This window comes from Pseudophryne corroboree, chromosome 7, assembly GCF_028390025.1.
Source record: "Pseudophryne corroboree isolate aPseCor3 chromosome 7, aPseCor3.hap2, whole genome shotgun sequence".
Lineage (NCBI taxonomy): Eukaryota > Metazoa > Chordata > Amphibia > Anura > Myobatrachidae > Pseudophryne > Pseudophryne corroboree.
Genome location: NC_086450.1, coordinates 227,102,328 through 227,121,901, shown reverse-complemented (window position 1 = coordinate 227,121,901; position 19,574 = coordinate 227,102,328). Strand labels below are relative to the sequence as shown.

General features: G+C 45.3%; 1 protein-coding gene across 1 annotated transcript in view; it reads right to left on the bottom strand.

The window, feature by feature from the left end:
- The window catches only part of PTPN4 (protein tyrosine phosphatase non-receptor type 4), a 444,417-nt gene that overhangs the window by 151,388 nt on the left and 273,455 nt on the right, over positions 1–19,574 (bottom strand). The window contains exons 12-13 of the mRNA XM_063933984.1: positions 6,364–6,536; positions 1,468–1,536 (exon numbers count right to left, since the gene is read on the bottom strand). Of these exons, the coding sequence (XP_063790054.1) occupies positions 1,468–1,536; positions 6,364–6,536 (242 nt within the window). The remainder of the gene's footprint in view (positions 1–1,467; positions 1,537–6,363; positions 6,537–19,574) is intronic.

The following is a 19,574-nucleotide window of genomic DNA, read 5'->3' as shown; positions in this document are numbered from 1 at the left end:
ATTGGCGCTTCTATAATGGGTGCAGTGTGTGTGAGGCACACGGCCCCCAGGTCCAGGGGGGCCCACCCCGCACCCATTTGCTTAATACTTACCTCTCTGAAGTCTCCCGTCGAAGCCATCCCTTTTCGGCAGCACAATAGGGTTTGAACTCTAGGGGGAACAAACTCTACTGCGCCTGATGAAAACTCCGGAAAGATGGCACGGCTGGCATTTTTCCAGAGTTTCACGCATGCGCATTAGCAAAATATTTGGGAAAATGGCAGCCGCGCCGTGTTCTCGGAGGTTTGCGCATGTGCAATAGAGTCTGTTCTCAGACTCTGTTGCCGCTGCCACGGGGAAGGATGGCACCGCCGGGGGACTCCGGAGAGGTAAGTATTAAATGCTGTCCATCAGTCAGAGAGGAGGGGGCCCCTGAAGCAGAAGTCTGCACACGGGCCTCCTCCTCTCTTAAAACGCCCCTGAGCAGTTACTTATATAGTGCCAGCATATTCATTTGCATTTTGGAATTGGACAGTAATAAAACAAGACTGGGTAATAACAGACAGACACAGAGGTAAGAGGGCCCTTCTTGCCATAGTTGCCGACATTCTGGCTGCCTCCTCCAGGAGAAGGCAGCCAGGTCGGCTCAGCAGAGGTCGTGGCGCGGCACAGGGGATGCCGTGATGGGGAGGGGCAGGAGGCATGGCCACAAGACCGCGTCATGGCTCCGCCCCCGCTACACTATGCCGAGATTACTGACATAGTGGAGCAGGGGGGTTTCATCCTCGCTGTGAGGGATATATGAGTGTTTCTCCTGGATGGTGCAGGGGCTTGGCTGCCGGCCGGGAAACTTGCCAACTTTTCCGGGTGGCAGGGAACGCCACCCGATTTTCGTGAGCCTTCCGGCCATTCTGGGAGAGTAGGCATGTATGCTTCTCGCAAGCTTGCAACCTGTAGATATCAAGAGTCCTGGAAGGAATGACTCAAAAGGAAAATCTGAAACTGAAACTTACCAAGACAACAAATAAATAAGACTATGGGGGGTATTTATCAAAGCGTGGAGAGAGAGATAAAATTGTGAGAGAAAAAGTACCAACCAATCAGCTCCTGTCATATTTCAAACACAGCCTTTAAAATGCAAATTAGAAGCGGATTGGTTAGTACTTTATCACTCACAATTTTCTCTCTCTCCAAACTCACCCCTATGTCAGGTCATCATATCAGGAAAACACTGTATTAGGACAATTATGTAGGATTAGAGAACGGGGAAATCTGACAATAAGTAGCGAGAAAACCATTTGTATCTTTCTATAACTGTCCCAATGAAGCTAAATGCAGATCACATCCAGAACTGTATCTCTTGCCAAACCATAAACACAGTGTTGTTGTGCGGGATCCTTTAAATAGCATTTTACAAACAAAAAAACATAATATTAAGAAATATAAACCATAGCAAGACAAACAACATGTGTGTAACTTAACGCTTACCGTGCAAACACCCTGTCCTTATTGGCCTTCTCCTTTCCATACTGCACAGACTGCACCTCTGTCCGCCCACTACAAAGAGAGAGACAACGTATTATTATTAGCCTTTAGTCATAAAGTAAAAACATTTAGTATTGTAGTAATTAAGTAGCTATGTAATAAACATACAAAATATACAAATTAAGACCAGTTTTGAGAAGAAAATCTACTTCAAATGTAAAATGGTTCAGAGACTAAGGTAACCTGTGCGGTCTGCAAGTGTTCTGAAACTAACGGGTCTATGGAGGTCATTCCGAGTTGTTCGCTCGCTAGCTGCTTTTAGCAGCATTGCACACGCTAAGCCGCCGCCCTCTGGGAGTGTATCTTAGCTTAGCAGAATTGCGAACGAAAAATTTGCAGAATTGCGAATAGAAATTTCTTAGTAGTTTCTGAGTAGCTCCAGACCTACTCACAGATTGCGATCAGCTCAGGCCGTTTCGTTCCTGGTTTTACGTCACACACACGCCCAGCGTTCGGCCAGCCACTCCCGCGTTTTTCCCTGACACGCCTGCGTTTTTCCGCACACTCCCAGAAAAAGGCCAGTTTCCGCCCAGAAACACCCACTTCCTGTCAATCACACTCCGATCACTTCAACGATGAAAAATCTTCGTTCGGACGTGAGTAAATCTACTAAGTTTTGTGCTAAAATGCGCATGCACATTTTTGCCTTAATCGCTCTGTTGCGAAAATCGGCAACGAGCGATCAACTCGGAATGACCCCCTATGTATTAAGCCTTGGAGAGAGATAAAGTGGAGAGATACATTCTGTGTTTGGATGGTTGGTTGGTTGGTACTTTATAGGGCAGTACACACGGGGAGATAGTGTTTGTGTGCTGAGCGATCTGTCACAGACCGCTCAGTACACATCTCTACCCCCGCTCAGCACAGCGCGATGTGTGTTGAGCAAGGGGGGTGGGACAGGGAGCCGCTTATTTCACCCAGCGGTGAAATGAGCGATGTGCTAGATTGTGCCTGCATGCAGGCCAATCTAGCATCAGCGACACGCTGAGCCGTGCATCGCTATCGCTGTGGGGCATACACACGGAGAGATCCGTGCTTAAAATCTAAGCAATCTAGTCAGATTGTTTAGAGTTTAAGAACGGCTCTCTCCGTGTGTACCCCCCTTATCTCTCTCCACAGCTTAGTAAATAGACCTCTAAATAACCTTGCTGGACAAAGACCCCGATTTACTGTTACAAACTATTTGAATTACCTGGGGATGTCTATAGTAACTAAATATAATAGAGTAATACCAGCCCCACTCAGCTTAGCTAACACTTAGAAACACTGGCTACGCCCACAGAAACGATAAGAACATCACTCTCTCCTCGGTTTCATTTTTGCAGGTGAGCAAATGAGAGACGGAATCACACATGGAGATTAGTTGTTGGTGTAGCACATTTAGGCATCTCTTCAAAGCAGATAGCAAAACAGGAATTGGGTAATGATAAGGTGAAGCTGTATCCATATGCACCGTACCACCAGTGACTTGCCATAGTATAATTTATTGAGGTGTAATATTTTGTTTCCCATCCATTTAGGTACCCATAACAGAGCAGGTGAGATATGGAATTAATGCAAACTCAGATAAACTACAATAAATGTAAAACTCAGATAAACTACAATAAATGTAAAACTCAGATAAACTACAATAAATGTAAAACTCAGATAAACTACAATAAATGTAAAACTGGCAACACACACACACACACACACACACACACACACACACACACACACACACACACACCTTTACCGGTGCATTGTTAGCAATTGTACTGATATTACAATATACATGTATACAATACAATCCCTAATCCTGATTCTTTGATGGTCGGTGGGAAGAGTAGTGACTGTTTGTCCACCCTTGTATGATGAATTAAAACGGATACAAGAGCTTAGCATTCTAGGAGACAGACTGACACTAGGGGCTCCAGCTAAAGGTTGAGTGTCAGGATAACTATTTCAATAATCTGAGATTAAATAAATGTAATATGTAGTACAGAGCAGCTATTGAAAAAAAACAAAACCCTGCAGTTTCAATAATAAAACTGATACTTTTTGCTATAACTAGAGAAAATGTTATATTTATAAAACACTAATAATATTTATTACTATTGAATTATTGAAAACAGAAATGTGATATGGTAACTCAGGGGTAGATGTATTAACCTGGAGAAGGTATAAGGAAATAAAGCAGTGTTAAGTGCAAGGTGATAATGCACCAGGCAATCAGCTCCTAACTGTTAATTTACATATGGGAGCTGATTGGCTGGTTTGTTTATCACCTTGCATTTATCACTGGTTTATCACTTCCTTATGCCTTCTCCAGGTTAATACATCTGCCCCTCAGTCTCTACCGTTACCGCAACAATAACCAGAGTGAGATAATAAAAAACTATAATGACCTGGTATTTACAGGTGTTTGTTTTACTGGAACTGTAAAGATTTTTCTCCATTCAAGGATCTACCCATCAAAAAACTTATTAAACAAACTAATAAATAACCAAGAAAAATATTTCAACCTCAGTTTATGGGAGTCATCAGAACAGGTGAATTTTTGTCAGTCTGGTCTCATCTTTCAGTCAGCTCATTCTAAACTGAGACGATATTGGGAAGGGGGAAGGGGGGGAGGGTATGTGGCAGTACTGGAAGTCTCCTCTCTAGTGACCAAGAGGTTACATGAGGAATACCGAAGACAGATGTGGGTAGATCTGAGAGCCAAGATGCGGCTCAGACAATTTTTAGAAACTGACAATTTGCCAGCACACTTGAGCCTGTCAACTAGGAGTGAAATATCTGACACCATCATGAATGGAGGGGACGACTGCAGGAGACTCGGGTGGAACAAGATCTGTCAGAAACGTTCGGGGCCATCAGATAGAAACTTGGTAAATTTGTTGAATATATTCAGGTATACAGGCGCCGCCAGTACTCTAAAAATAGCCAGCTCTCCAACAGATCACAGTGGTTGATGATGATTGTGCCAGTGACCAGGAAAATTTAGAAAGCTACTATTTTACCATTATCAACAGCTGCTAGTTTCATGCATATAGCAAGCATTGAATATGCTGGCACTGTATAAACACATATATAGACAAAGGAATGTAACGATAAACCATGAGGGATTGAAATGATTAAATTGTAATAGAAGCTCTAAAAAGTTAAGATACATATAAAAGCATCTACTCGGATAAGTGAAAAACATATTTAAAAACAAACAACATAATTATATAGTCTGAGTTTTCATGACTGTATATACAAAAAGGAAACAAATTCATAATTTAAAGTAAAATATTTTAGCCTATATTTTTTATAAAATGAAAAATAAAAAAGCATTAAGGAAATTCTGCAGTGGGCTCCCGGAACCTCAGATGAATTATTGATCAAAGTCAATGACTTCAGTGGCATTTTTCAGATATATGTCTGCTAATAACATGAATAATCAGTGTTAGTGTTATGATTAAAAAATCTCTCGAGTTGAGAAAAAGTAACTCAGGTATACCCCAGACCGTGGTAAAGTAAAAACACTTCACCATTAACAAGAAATCTATCCACAAAGCACAAAGGGGATAGTGGTGTGCGGGGAGGGGGGGGGGGGTGTTTAAAAATTAGCCGCTGGGTTTATCCCTTTATCCCACAGCTAAATGATTGCGCTGCCTAATTCAGTTTGCTGCCAGAACCCCGCAGTAATCCCCAGCAGCAGGATTTTTCCTCAGACTCAGAGGTTGCCAGGAAAAATCTGCAATAAATGCACCCCCTGCATTTAACGTGTAGGGAAAACCATTAGATTCCTCATTTTCTGTGAAATCAGTGGTATTCTGTGTGTTAGCCCTAGGTTACCAAGCGGGGAAAAGTCTAATTAATTGTAAACCCAGCAGCTAATTGAATTTCCTCCAAAAAGTTTGATCAACCACAAAGAACTAGCATGGAATACATATAATTATAAAATCCAGACAAAAATATCTAACATGGGGGGTGTTCAACTGATCACGGAAAGTTTTCACGTGAAACAAACGGGACTTTACCCCAATTTATTGCCAATGGTGTTAATGGGAAATTCAACTGAGTCCCACTTGTTTCGCGCCATGAAAACGTGTCAGTTATCTGGGTATTTTCTGTCTTCTGCCTCCAGGCAGGTGAAAAAAATTCCTGATACTTCAGGCTATCAGGGCTGATTGAGTAAGTCCCCGGAGATCAATATAAGCAATTCAGAATAATAATCTGCTAACTGCAACATTAACAGTGAGTGGTCAGTATCGCCTGTCTGAAAACGTTTTTGATTAGTAGATGAACAGAATGTCACAGGCCGCCAAATCCCATTTATTTCACGCCATACAGGCTGGCATATTATGAATGAAAACAATGACACAGACAAGGAAGAAAAATGGAGAATTCAGTCTTCCAGAATCTAGAAAGAAGTGTGGAAATTTAGTGTGAATCGACCTGTGTCTGACAGGCAGTGGAATTGGCAATGTGTATGTCAAACTTTGTACAAATAGAGTGACATGGTTCATATCTAGCAGTTGAATATGGCCACCAAATGGTGAAAAACGTATACATATCTAGGTGGACAAATAGCATTGATCTGCTTCAGTGGAATCCTCCTACATCAGTGAGGTTATGATCACCAGTTTACTCGTTTTTCCATCATACACAACACTTTTTTGATTGTGTTAGACGGCAAACACAGCCTACAATGGTTGGTCAACCAAATTCTACCACGTGTAACCAGCTCTGGTCTTTGGATGCAATAACGGTGGAGGTCATCATGGGGTCGGTGCAGCTAAAAAGATATTACCGACCTACAGAGGCTACAAGAATAGCTCAAATTAGAATGACAAGGCTTTTGGCACTTACCAGTACCGGAACCTGGAGCCCAAAGTAAAATAATGAGCAAAGAAGTTCTTGTGAGGTGGCAGTGGAGAGTCCAGTCGGAAAAAGGTATGATGTTCTACACACGTCTTCCAGACATTCTTACATGCTCGGTAATTCACCATGTTAAATCCCAGAACAGTCTCCCGATACTCATTCTAAAAACAGATAAAAGTGCCCGTTACCAATACACAATCGATGCTAGATTCTGCATCAGGAAATTTCACAAGTAAGGTTGTAAGACCTAGCAAGTCGTTTATTCCATTCACATGAAAGAATATAATTCACTATGTAACGCCTTCATATAAGTACTTTCCATTCTGTTTCAGATGTATTAACCCCAATATATTTTATTCTGTATTGGGAAAATGCTGCCCATCAGTTTTATTGATTTTGGCACTAGCCATAGATAGGGAATTAGATACAATTTCTGATCTGAGTTTAACAGGAAGAACAATTTTGGTTATGACATGGGGATGTAGTTATGTGACCAGTGGTCAGGAGAACAGCAGTCACAAAACCAACACCGGAATCCCGCCTCCTCACAATCCCGACAATCGGCATGCTGACTAACAGGGACTATTCACACTAGTGGGTGTCCATGCCACCCAAAGAGTGGGAATACAACCGAGCCCGCAAGTGGCTTCGTTGTGCTCGCCTCCCCCCCTTTCCTTCCTGCTGGGCATCAAAAAGCCAGGGTCCTGGCGCACCCGATCCCATCCCATGGTCAAATCAGTAATGAACACACCATTCTCCTCTACCTCACTGACAAATATGACAAAATAATTGATGAGTAGCATCCCATATATGGGCCAAAATAGTTGCATTTCTTAGAATACAAAAACATCTATTAGATTACAATCATGGCTGAAACTGGCAATGTGTATGGTTATCTGTAAACTAAACTATAAGGGCTCTATAGAATTCAGCAAAAATACTCCCAGAATCCTAAGCAATTACCATAAATATAAACAACAGTGAGGGGGGTCTAGGATAAACATACATTTAATCTTACACTGATCTATATTACTATATGTACTAGAACAGAATGGCATTGGAAAATAAGGACTGATAACCACATAGCCAGAACCTTGTACTTTGTCCTCACTGCAGAATTGTGAACACGGACAGCTATGTCAGAAAATGTGTTTGGAATGGGAGTTCTCTGGCCAGGAGAGAAAAGGAATTCCCAACCAACCCCATAGAATAGCAGGAAAAGAGGATAGCTGGTGCTGGAAGAGGATATAGCAATAATCTTGGTTATAACATGACAAGATGTGTCTGTGACACAGTGCTGTGACTAGACTGTCCCTTACTCTCCTAAAAGGCAAGCTATACAGTGTTCTGGTACTGTCTTGATAATCATCTGAGCTTCAACCAATATAATGATCACCCTTTTACTCACACAGAGGGCATATCCATTTGGGTGAGATATTTTGGTAAAAAAAAAACCTTGTGGACTTTGTGCCTAATTTTGGATTACTGCTCCCGATACCCACAGTATTCAATAAAAAAAAAAAACCTGGTAGCGGGGCGAGAACAAAAAAGTTGTATACTTACCTGTGTATTCCGGTCATTCCGGTGGTCTCAGCGTCTCCTTGTCATATCCCATCCATCTTTCCACTGAGGAGGAGGATATTGGGAGAGGTGGTGGCTGCTGGAAGATGTAGTTCTCATTGCTGCTGCCTCCAGACACACACCAGGGAGTCACACACACACACACACACACACACACACACACACACATACACTTTATAGGGGATCACAGGGGTCTCGCACACACTGCTGCTTCATTGGACCAGCCCGTTGGGATCCCTAGGAAGAAGACAGTGCTTCAAATGGGGAGTAATTAAGGACTAATTAAGCTAATTGGAAACTTCCAATTGCTTAATTAGTCATTAGAGGGTGACGCAGGGGTTCCAAGGCAAGTCCTATAAATTTTTCCTAAAAATTTTTTAGGAAAAATCAGACTTGCTCTGGGGCTGCAAGAAAAAAAAAAGAGACAGTAATTTCTATATCACTGCAGCTCAATTTCTCTCCTTCAATTAAATAGGAAATTCTCCACAGAGGTGGAAAAAATCCAGGGCTTCTCAAAAGTATGCACACAATTGAACAATGAGTAAAAAGTACCATAAAACCAGAAGACCGTGACCAAGTATAAATGAAAATAAATAGTAATTATTTCATTAAAGGCATAAAAACCATCCGACTACTGTCCCGGATAAACAAATATATAAAAAAAAGTTTGAAAATAATAATAATTTATGAAAAAATAACAAAATAAAAATACCATTTTTATTTTAAAATTAAATAGGATGTAATAATAGGATTTAAATTACCTACCGGTAAATCCTTTTCTCATAGTCCATTGAGGATACTGGGGTTTCATTTAGTACCATGGGGTATAGATGGGTCCACTAGGAGCCATGGGCACTTTAATGATTTGATAGTGTAGGCTGGCTCCTCCCTCTATGCCCCTCCTACCAGACTCAGTCTAGGAAACTGTGCCCGAGGAGACGGACATACTTTGAGAGAAGGATATAAAGGATAGTGGTGAGATTCTGAACCAGCACACACAAACCAGAGGAAAGCTATGTTAACCAAACTTGAAATAGGAACAGCAACAGCTGAACAAACATTACTTAACCAAGTAACAGTGCAGGAAGAACGAAGCACCGGGCGGGCGTCCAGTATCCTCTACGGACTACGAGAAAAGGATTTACCGGTAGGTAATTAAAATCCTATTTTCTCTTACATCCTAGGGGACACTGGGGTTCCATTTAGTACCATGGGGATGTACCAAAGCTCCCAAACCGGGTGGGAGAGTGCCGAGATTCCTGCAGAACTGATTGACCAAACTGAAGGTCCTCAGAGGCCAAAGTATCGACCTTGTAAAACTTAACAAACGTGTTCGAACCAGACCACATAGCCGCTCGGCAGAGCTGTAAAGCCGAGACACCCCGGGCAGCCGCCTAGGAAGAGCCCACCGCCTTAGTAGAGTGGGCCTGTACAGATTTTGGAATCGGCAAACCTGCCATGGAATAAGCATGCTGGATAGTGAGCCTGATCCAGCGTGCAATTGTCTGCTTTGAAGCAGGACACCCAATTTTTGGGGGGATTATAGAGAACGAACAGTGAGTCGGATTTCCTGTGACGAGCAGTCCTCTTTACGTATATATTCAAAGCCCTCACAACAGCCAAAGACTTTGAAGTAGCAAAGGTGTTGGTGATAACCGGAACCACAATAGGTTGGTTGATGTGAAACGCAGACACCACTTTAGGAAGAAATTGCTGATGAGTTCTGAGTTCAGCTCTGTCCTCATGGAAAATTAAATAGCGGCTCTTGTGAGACAAAGCCCCCAGTTCCGACACACGTTTTTCTGAAGCCAAGGCCAACAGTGTGACGGTCTTCCATGTAAGATATTTTACATCCACCTCCTGTAACGGTTCAAACCAGTCCGATTGGAGGAACTGCAGCACCAAATGGAGTCGTCAGAGCATCTACCACCACTGCTTATGGGTCTCTCGACCTGGAACAATACCGCTTGAGCTTCTTGTTGAGACGAGAGGCCATCATGTCAGTTTGTGGATATCCCCATCAACGTGTCAAGCACCTGAACACTTTCGGGTGAAGGCTCCACTCCCCTAGGTGCAGGTTGTGTCTGCTGAGGAAGTCTGCGTCCCAGTTGTCTACTTCCAGAATGAAGACCGCTGACAATGCCACAGCGTTTTTTTCTGCCCAGAGGAGAATTCTTGACACCTCTGACATTGCTGCTCTGCTTTTCGTTCCGCCCTGTCAGTTTATGTACGTCACTGCCGTCACACTGTCCGACTGGACCTGAATGGCCTGATCTTGAAGAAGATGTGAGGCCTGTAGAAGGGCGTTGTATATGGCCCTGAGTACCAGAATGTTGATTAGAAGGATGACTTCCTGACTTGACCATCTTCCTTGAAATTGCACCCCTTGGGTGACTGCTCACCAACCTCTGAGGCTTGCGTCCGTGGTTAACATGATCCAGTCCTGAATTCCGAACCTCGACGAGGTGAGAAAACTATAGCCACCAGAGAAGGGAGATCCTGGATTTTGGTGACAGACGGATCCTCTGGTGCATGTGAAGATGCGATCTGGACCATTTGTCCAACAGATAGAGCTGGAAGGGTCTTGCGTGAAACCTTCTGTATTGAAGCGCCTTGTAAGAGGCCACCATTTTTCCCAGAAGGCGAATGCACAGATATCCGGGTTGGCTTCAGGACATCCCGCACCATCGACTGGATTACCAATGCCTATTCCAACGGAAGGAACACTTTCTGCGACTGTGTCCAGTATCATTCCCAGGAATGGGAGTCTCCGTGTTGGCTCTAGGTGAGATTTCACCCGTGACACTGGAGAAGTTTGGTTGAGAGACCAATGCTGTACAGCAACATCTCCGTGGAGGCCACCTTTATCAGAAGATCGTCCATGTACGGAATTATATTCCCTCCCTGTTTGCGGAGTATAAACATCATCTCTGCCATCACTTTGGTGAATACCCTCGGTGCTGTGGAGAGGCCAAATGGCAGGGCCTGGAACTGGTAGTGACAGTCCTGCAGTGCAAACCGTAGATAAGCCTGATGAGGCGGCCAGATTGAAATATGAAGGTACGCATCCTTGATATCCAGAGACACCAGGAATTCCCCTTCCTCCAGACCTGAGATCACGGCTCTCAGAGACTCCATCTTGAACTTAAACACTCTTAAGAACGGGTTCAAGGACTTGAGGTTCAGAATGGGCCGTACCGAACCGTCCGGTTTCGGTACAACAAACAAGTTGGAATAGTACCCTTTGTTGTGCAGATGAGGTGGAACTTGAACAATGACTTGAATCTGTACTAGTTTTTGGACGGCATGCTGTAAAGTTATACTTTCCTCTTGTGAAGCTGGTAAGCCTGATTTGAAGAATCTATGAGGTGGGAGCTCTTGGAACTCCAGTGTGTAGACCTGGGAAATAAGATCTGTAACCTAGGGATCCCGGCACGAATTTGACCAGATGTGACTGAAGAATTTTAGTCGGGCTCCCACCTGACAGCCCTCTGGGCATCGCGGTCCACCGTCATGCTGAAGGCTTTGAGGAAGCAGAGCCTGAGCTCTGTTCCTGAGCACCTGCAGTTGCTGGTTTGCGCGGTTTACCTCTTGTGCCTCTGGAGGCCGTAGAAGCACCTCTGGATTTGCCCTTAAACGTGGACGTCCGAAAAGACTGTAAATTTGAAGCTGAATAAGCTTTCCTGGTTGGGGGAGCTGCGGAAGGAAGATACGTAGACTTATCCGCAGTAGCTTTGGAGATCCATTTGTCTAGTTCATCTCCAAGCAATGCCTCTCCTGTGAATGGTAGGCCATCCACGCCTTTCCTGGAGTCCGCATCAGCAGTTTGCCATAGCGGTGGTGCGTGCATTAAGCAAACCTATCTCTTTTATGGCTTCCACCATAAAGTTTGCAGAGTCCTGTATATGCTGCAGGAGTAAAACAACATCCCCCCTAGACAAGGAATCTAACCCCTCAATTAGGTTAACTGACTATTTAGCAATGGCTTTTGTGATCCACGCACATGCAATAGTGAGTCTCTGGGCCACCAAAGCAGCTGTGTACAATGATTTGAGTGTAGTCTCAATTTTACGATCAGCCATGTCTTATAGGGAGGCTGTACCAGGGACAGGCAATACAATCTTTCGTGACAGCCTAGAGACTGATGCGTCCACTATTGGTGGATTTTCCAATTTTTCCCTATCCTCCAGAGGAAAAGGAAAAGATGAGAGTAACCTTTTAGGGATTTGAAATTTCTTATCAGGATTAACCCAAGGTTCTTCAAACAGGGTTTTTAATTCCTTTGACGCAGGAAAAGTGACTGAGGACGTCTTTTTTACATTAAAATAAGATTCCTCACACTCCTCTGACACCTTATCAGGAATTTGCAGAACATCTCTGATAGCCTCTCTAAGAGCCTCTATTCCCTGTGACAGAGTAGTATCCTCCTCCAAATCCACCTCGCCCTCCTCCATGTCTGACCCGTCAGCGTCAGAGTCAGACTGCAGGATATGGGCCAGAGATCGTTTTTGCAGACAAATTGGAGAGGATTGAGATGTTGGTTTGGGGACTGAGGGGTAAATTTACTAAGATTCGTATTTTCCCGTTTCAGGTCAAAGTTCAATCACGAATGACATCGAAAGTGTAAAACTGCAACTTTTTGAATTTGTTACGATGGATTTACTAAGCTGTCGTATTCGGGTTTTTCTTTTCTTCCGATGTCGATGTCATTCGTGTTTTTTTTGTGTTTTTTACGGCAGTGATTAGCAAAACACTGCCGACTTTTTTACAATTAATCTCGGCCGGATCTGTGTGATCCGTGCTGGGGTTCTATTTTTTTTTTTAATTAAACACTGTAAAATTTAAAAAAAAAATTGCGTGGGGTCCCCCCTCCTAAGCATAACCAGCCTCGGGCTCTTTGAGCCGATCCTGGTTGCCGAAATATGGGAAAAAAAATGACAGGGGTTCCCCCATATTTAAGCAACCAGCATCGGGCTCTGCGCCTGGTCCTGGTTCCAAAAATACGGGGGACAAAAAGAGTAGGGGTCCCCCGTATTTTTAAAACCAGCACCGGGCTCCACTAGCTGGACAGATAATGCCACAGCCGGGGGTCACTTTTATATAGTGCCCTGCGGCCGTGGCATCAAAAATCCATCTAGTCACCCCTGGCCGGGGTACCCTGGGGGAGTGGGGACCCCTTCAATCAAGGGGTCCCCCCCCCCCAGCCACCCAAGGGCCAGGGGTGAAGCCCGAGGCTGTCCCCCCCCATCCAATGGGCTGCGGATGGGGAGGCTGATAGCCTTTGTTGTAAAAGAAAAGATATTGTTTTTAGTAGCTGTACTACAAGGCCCAGCAAGCCTCCCCCGCATGCTGGTACTTGGAGAACCACAAGTACCAGCATGCGACGGAAAAACGGGCCCGCTGGTACCTGTAGTACTACTACTAAAAAAATACCCAAAAAAAGACATGACACACACACCGTGAAAGTATAATTTTATTACATACATACACACATACATACATACTTACCTTAAGTTCCCACGCAGGTCGGTCCTCTTCTCCAGTAGAATCCAAGGGGTACCTGTTGAAGAAATTATACTCACGAGATCCAGGGGTCCAGGCTCCTCGGGAAATCCAGGGGTAATCCACGTACTTGAAAAAAATAACAAAACGGACACTCGAGCCACGCACTAAAAGGGGACCCATGTTTGCACATGGATCCCCTTTTCCCGACTGCCAGAAACCCACTCTGACTGATGTCTAAGTGGGTTTCTTCAGCCAATCAGGGAGTGCCACGTTGTAGCACTCTCCTGATCGGCTGTGTGCTCCTGTCCTAACTGACAGGCAGCACACGGCAGTGTTACAATGTAGCGCCTATGCGCTCCATTGTAACCAATGCTGGGAACTTTCTTGCTCAGCGGTGACGTCACTTTAGGTCAACCGCAGGGCAGAAAGTTCCCAGCATTGGTTACAATGTAGCGCATAGGCGCTACATTGTAACACTGCCGTGTGCTGCCTGTCAGTGAGGACAGGAGCACACAGCTGATCAGGAGAGTGCTACAACGTGGCGCTCCCTGATTGGCTGAAGAAACCCACTTAGACAGAAGTCAAAGTGGGTTTCTGGCATTCGTGGAAAGGTGACCCATGTGCAAACATGGGTCCCCTTTCAGTTCGTGGTCGGGACACCGTTTTGTTATTTTTTTCAAGTACGTGGATTACCCCTGGATTTCCCGAGGAGCCTGGACCCCTGGATCTCGTGAGTATAATTTCTTCAACAGGTACCCCTTGGATTCTACTGGAGAAGAGGACCGACCTGCGTGGGAACTTAAGGTAAGTATGTATGTATGTGTGTATGCATGTAATAAAATCATACTTTCACGGTGTGTGTGTCTTGTCTTTTTTTGGGTATTTTTTTAGTAGTAGTACTACAGGTACCAGCGGGCCCGTTTTTCCGTCGCATGCTGGTACTTGTGGTTCTCCAAGTACCAGCATGCGGGGGAGGCTTGCTGGGCCTTGTAGTACTGCTACTAAAAACAATATCTTTTCTTTTACAACAAAGGCTATCAGCCTCCCCATCCGCAGCCCACTGGATGGGGGGGGACAGCCTCGGGCTTCACCCCCGGCCCTTGGGTGGCTGGGGGGGGGGGGACCCCTTGATTGAAGGGGTCCCCACTCCCCCAGGGTACCCCGGCCAGGAGTGACTAGTTGGATTTTTGATGCCACGGCCGCAGGGCACTATATAAAAGTGACCCCCGGCTGTGGCATTATCTGTCCAGCTAGTGGAGCCCGGTGCTGGTTTTAAAAATACGGGGGACCCCTACTCTTTTTGTCCCCCGTATTTTTGGGACCAGGACCAGGCGCAGAGCCCGATGCTGGTTGCTTAAATATGGGGGAACCCCTGTCATTTTTTTCCCCATATTTCTGCAACCAGGATCGGCTCAAAGAGCCCGAGGCTGGTTATGCTTAGGAGGGGGGACCCCACGCAATTTTTTTTGAAAAAATAAGCACTTTCCCACCCCTTCCCACTGATATACATGCACGGATCTCATGGATCCGTGCATGCCTATCCAATCACGAATAAAAAAAAAAGGTCTGTTTTTTTTTAGCACTTTTTCACAGCAGTGTTTGTTTGTTTTTTGCTTTGCACTTCTTAGTAAATGACCGAGATTCATACTTAAACAGCCGCGTTTTGACCGATGGTGTATTCATTCGTAATTTTTTACTTGGACTTGCAAAAAATTACGAATGCCCTCATCTCTGCCGTGATTAGTGTTTAGTAAATTACCGAGATGACACTTTGATGAAAAAACGGCATCTCGGTCAAAATCGGGAGCTTAGTAAATTTCCCCCTGAGTCTCTATTCATAAACTCATCCACAGTCCGTTTTAAGTATTGCGGCTATTTTCATTGCGGGATAATTTCGCAGAAATATTGGAGATCATTCCCTAAATGGAATTTACACACACCGGTTCAGCCCCGCTATTCTGGGAAGGTGCACTGCCCTGAGTACCCAGTAGAGAGCCCCTTGGTGAAGAGGAACACTCCGCTGTACAAGAAACACACTCTTTGCCTGACATAATGTAAATGTGACAGCACACACACACACACACACACACACACACACACAGGAAAAGGTTAAGCACAATTAACCCACAAAGAGCCCTTCAGGGAGACACAGAGTTATTTGGAGCCAGGCTCCACCACGCCCTTTTCGCTGTTAGGCGCCGGGGTCCGCTCGTCGGTGCGGCCCGGCGCCTAGCAACCAGGGACGCCGTACGCGTACAGCCGCCGGCTCCCTGGCAACGCTAGACGCCGGGCGCACGGAGCCGCACGGACCCTAGCAACGGGGACGCCACTGGCGGACCGCGTTCCCCGTTGCTGGGTCCATTTAAATTAAGTAGGGCACCTGTTTCCTGGCCGTGCAGCAAGGCAGCTGCACGGCATCCACGCAATTAGCCCTGTCAGCAGTTGATTGGAGGGCTTCAGTTTATATGCTCTTGCAGTGCCTCACACAGACGCCGGTAATAGCTTCCTGCATGCTGTCTCTGTTTGCTGAGAGTGTTTCCAGTCTTGCTGTATCCGGTCGTTCCAGTCCTCAGTTGTCCTGCACTCGGAAGTCGTCATCTTGTTCCTGGAGTCCTGACTGAGCACCGTTTAAACATCCAGTGGTGTTCGTGAGTCGCGGCATTGCCGTGTGTTGCGGCTTGGCCGCTTTATTATTTATTACTTATTATTTGTGTTTCGGAGCATTTTGCGGAGGGTTCCGCTCCCACAGATCCACTCTGGTATCCAGCGGTGCTGGGTAGGAGTTATGGACTAGTGGATTTTGGTTGTCCTTTTACCTGGCGGTTTTTCCGCACATACTTCAGGTTTGGTTAGTTAGCTTGTTGCCCTTGGCCTGTTATTAGTCAGAGGTCCTCTTGTCATCATCCTGCCTCGGATTTCCCTTTGTCTCTCACTAAGACCGGGGGGCACTGGAGTTGGGCAGACATAATCCGCCTTTCAAACGTGGCTGCCAGGGGCTCAAGAAACCATAGTCTCGCAAGGGATTTCCGATAGCACGGGTGAGACAATAGAGTTAGGGCGCCAGGGGCAACTAGTCTTTCCTGCTCCCGTAACCAGCATTCCCTTCCAGTACTCTGGCCATTGTCATAAGATCTCCTCCGGTCAGGAGTACTGGAATCATAACATTATTACCGGCCAATACCAAAACTTAAAATTAAAACAGGGTTTAATTTTTTCCTTATTCAGTTTTGTAAGAGTTATCGGCCTCATGAATCCCACAGGTTTAGGGCCAAATCCTGGTCAGCTCCTAGTCAGCCAGATTCAAGAACTTACTCAGATGGTTCAGGATCTTTCCCTTCGGGTGAAGTCGCAGGAAGATCTTTTACGAACTTCCCCGAGGGTAGTCCCTGAACCAAAAATGCACTTGCCTGACCGTTTTTCTGGTGATAGGAAAGAGTTTTTTAATTTTAAAGAATCCTGTAAACTTTATTTTCGTTTAAGATCGATCTCCTCAGGTACTGAATCTCAGCGGGTCGGGATTATTATTTCTTTGCTCCAGGGGGATCCTCAGACCTGGGCATTTGGTTTAAAAGCAGAGGATCCGGTGTTGTTGTCAGTAGACGCTTTTTTTGGGTCTTTAGGGCTTTTGTATGATGACCCTGATAGAGAGGCATCCGCTGAGAGTCAGTTGCGCGCTCTCAGACAGGGTAGAAATCCTGCAGAGGTTTATTGTACGGAGTTTCGCCGTTGGTCGAACGACTGTGGCTGGAATGACCCAGCCCTGCGCAGTCAGTTTCGCCTCGGCTTATCAGAGTCTATAAAAGACAGTCTCCTTCAGTATCCCGCTCCTGAGACTCTCGATAAACTCATGGAGCTTTCTATTAAGATTGATCGCCGTCTCAGAGAGCGGAGGGCTGAAAAAGGAGCACCTGTCAGGTCTACTCCATGTGTATATTCCATTCCTGAGGACGTAGAGGAGCCCATGCAGATGGGTCTCTTCCGGCTGTCTCCAGAAGAAAGAGCCAGAAGGCAAAATTCTGGTCTTTGTTTGTACTGTGGGGGTAAGGGACATTTTGCCCGTAATTGTCCGAACAAGTCGGGAAACGCCTCGACCAAGTGAATTGTGAGGGGGTTCACTTCGGTCTGCAGCTTATCTCCTCGAATAACTCCCTTTTAGTCCCAGCTAAAGTTTCCTTTGGCAGCCTCCGTTCTTCGGTGTCGGCTTTTGTTGACAGTGGAGCTGCAGGGAACTTTATGGACTTAACTTGGGCCAAGGCCTTAGGCATTCCTCAGTTAGCCTTGGGTAGGTGTGTCACCATGCATGGTTTAGATGGGAGTCCTTTGTCCAATGGGGTTATTTCCCTCTGTACACCCCCTGTACTACTTACGGTAGGAGCTCTTCATTCCGAAAAGATCGAGTTCTTCCTTACCCATTGCCCAGCAGTTCCAGTGGTTCTGGGTCACCCTTGGCTGGCCTTTCATAATCCCACCATTGATTGGCGGTCGGGGGAGATTTCACAATGGGGTACCCATCTGTAATAAGGAATGTATTACGTTTCCCGTCAGAATAGCAACTGCCATTCCTGAACTCATTCCCGTGGAATACCAGGACTTTGTTGATGTGTTTTCCAAGGGCAATGCGGACATTCTGCCTCCCCATCGGCCTTATGATTGTGCTATTGAGCTAATTCCTGGTGCCACATTGCCAAAGGGAAGGTTATATGCTTTATCTGGGCCAGAAACTGCGGCCATGAATGAGTATGTTAAGGAGAGCCTAGGGAAAGGATTTATTAGGCCATCTAAATCCCCTTTAAGTGCAGGCTTCTTCTTTGTGGAAAAAAAAAGATGGATCACTCAGACCTTGCATTGACTTTAGAGCCCTGAATAAGATCTCAGTTAAAAATACTTATCCTCTGCCGCTGATTTCTGTCCTCTTTGATCAGCTGCGTTCGGCTGTGATTTTTTCTAAAATTGACCTAAGGGGAGCGTATAACCTCATCCGAATCAAGTCTGGAGATGAGTGGAAGACGGCATTCAGTACTCAGTCGGGTCACTACGAGTATCTGGTGATGCCGTCCGGCTTGTCTAACGCTCCAGCAGTTTTCCAGGATCTCATTAACGATGTGCTCCGTGACTTCCTAGGAAGATTCGTGGTCGTTTACTTAGACGACATCCTGATTTATTCTGACTCAATTGAACAACATGTTACCCAGGTGCGTCAGGTTCTTCAAAAATTACGTGAAAATCATCTATATGCCAAGCTGGAGAAGTGTGAGTTTCATGTCACGGAGGTATCCTTTTTAGGGTACATTATTTCCCCTCAGGGATTCTGCATGGAACCTAAGAAGCTCCAAGCCATCCTTAGTTGGGCGCAACCCACCAATTTAAAAGCAATTCAGCGCTTTTTAGGGTTTGCGAATTATTATAGAAGATTTATTCATTCTTTTTCCGACCTGGTTGCTCCCCTTGTGGCACTGACTAAGAAGGGAGCGGATCCTACCAACTGGTCACGTGAAGCTGAGTTATCCTTTCAGGCCTTGAAACAAGCTTTTGTCTCAGCTCCAGTCCTCAGACATCCCAACCCAGAATTGCCCTTCGTTGTTGTGGTTGATGCCTCGGAGGTTGGAGTGGGGGCTATCCTACCTCAAAAGGATCCGGAGTCTCTGGAACTACATCATTGTGCCTTTATGTCCAGGAAATTCTCATCCGCTGAATCCAACTACGATGTTGGTAACCGGGAGTTACTGGCTATTAAATAGGCTTTCGAGGAGTGGAGGCATTGGCTTGAGGGAGCAACACATACCATTTCAGTATTGACTGACCACAAAAATCTTCAGTACATCGAATCAGCTAAGCGGCTGAATGCCCGGCAGGCTCATTGGGCTTTATTTTTTACTCGTTTCAAGTTTATTATCACTTTCAGGCCAGGTTCCAAGAATACCAAGGCGGATGCCCTGTCACGCAGTTTTCTTCCAGTTCATAATAACAGTCCTGTTACTCCCATACTTCCGTCTTCAGTCATTCGGGCAGGCCTCACACAAGATTTATTTACCCAGTTAAAGCAGCTTCAACATCAAGCTCCTGGAAATACTCCTGCTGGTCGTCTTTACGTCCCTGAGTTTTTGAGAGCTACT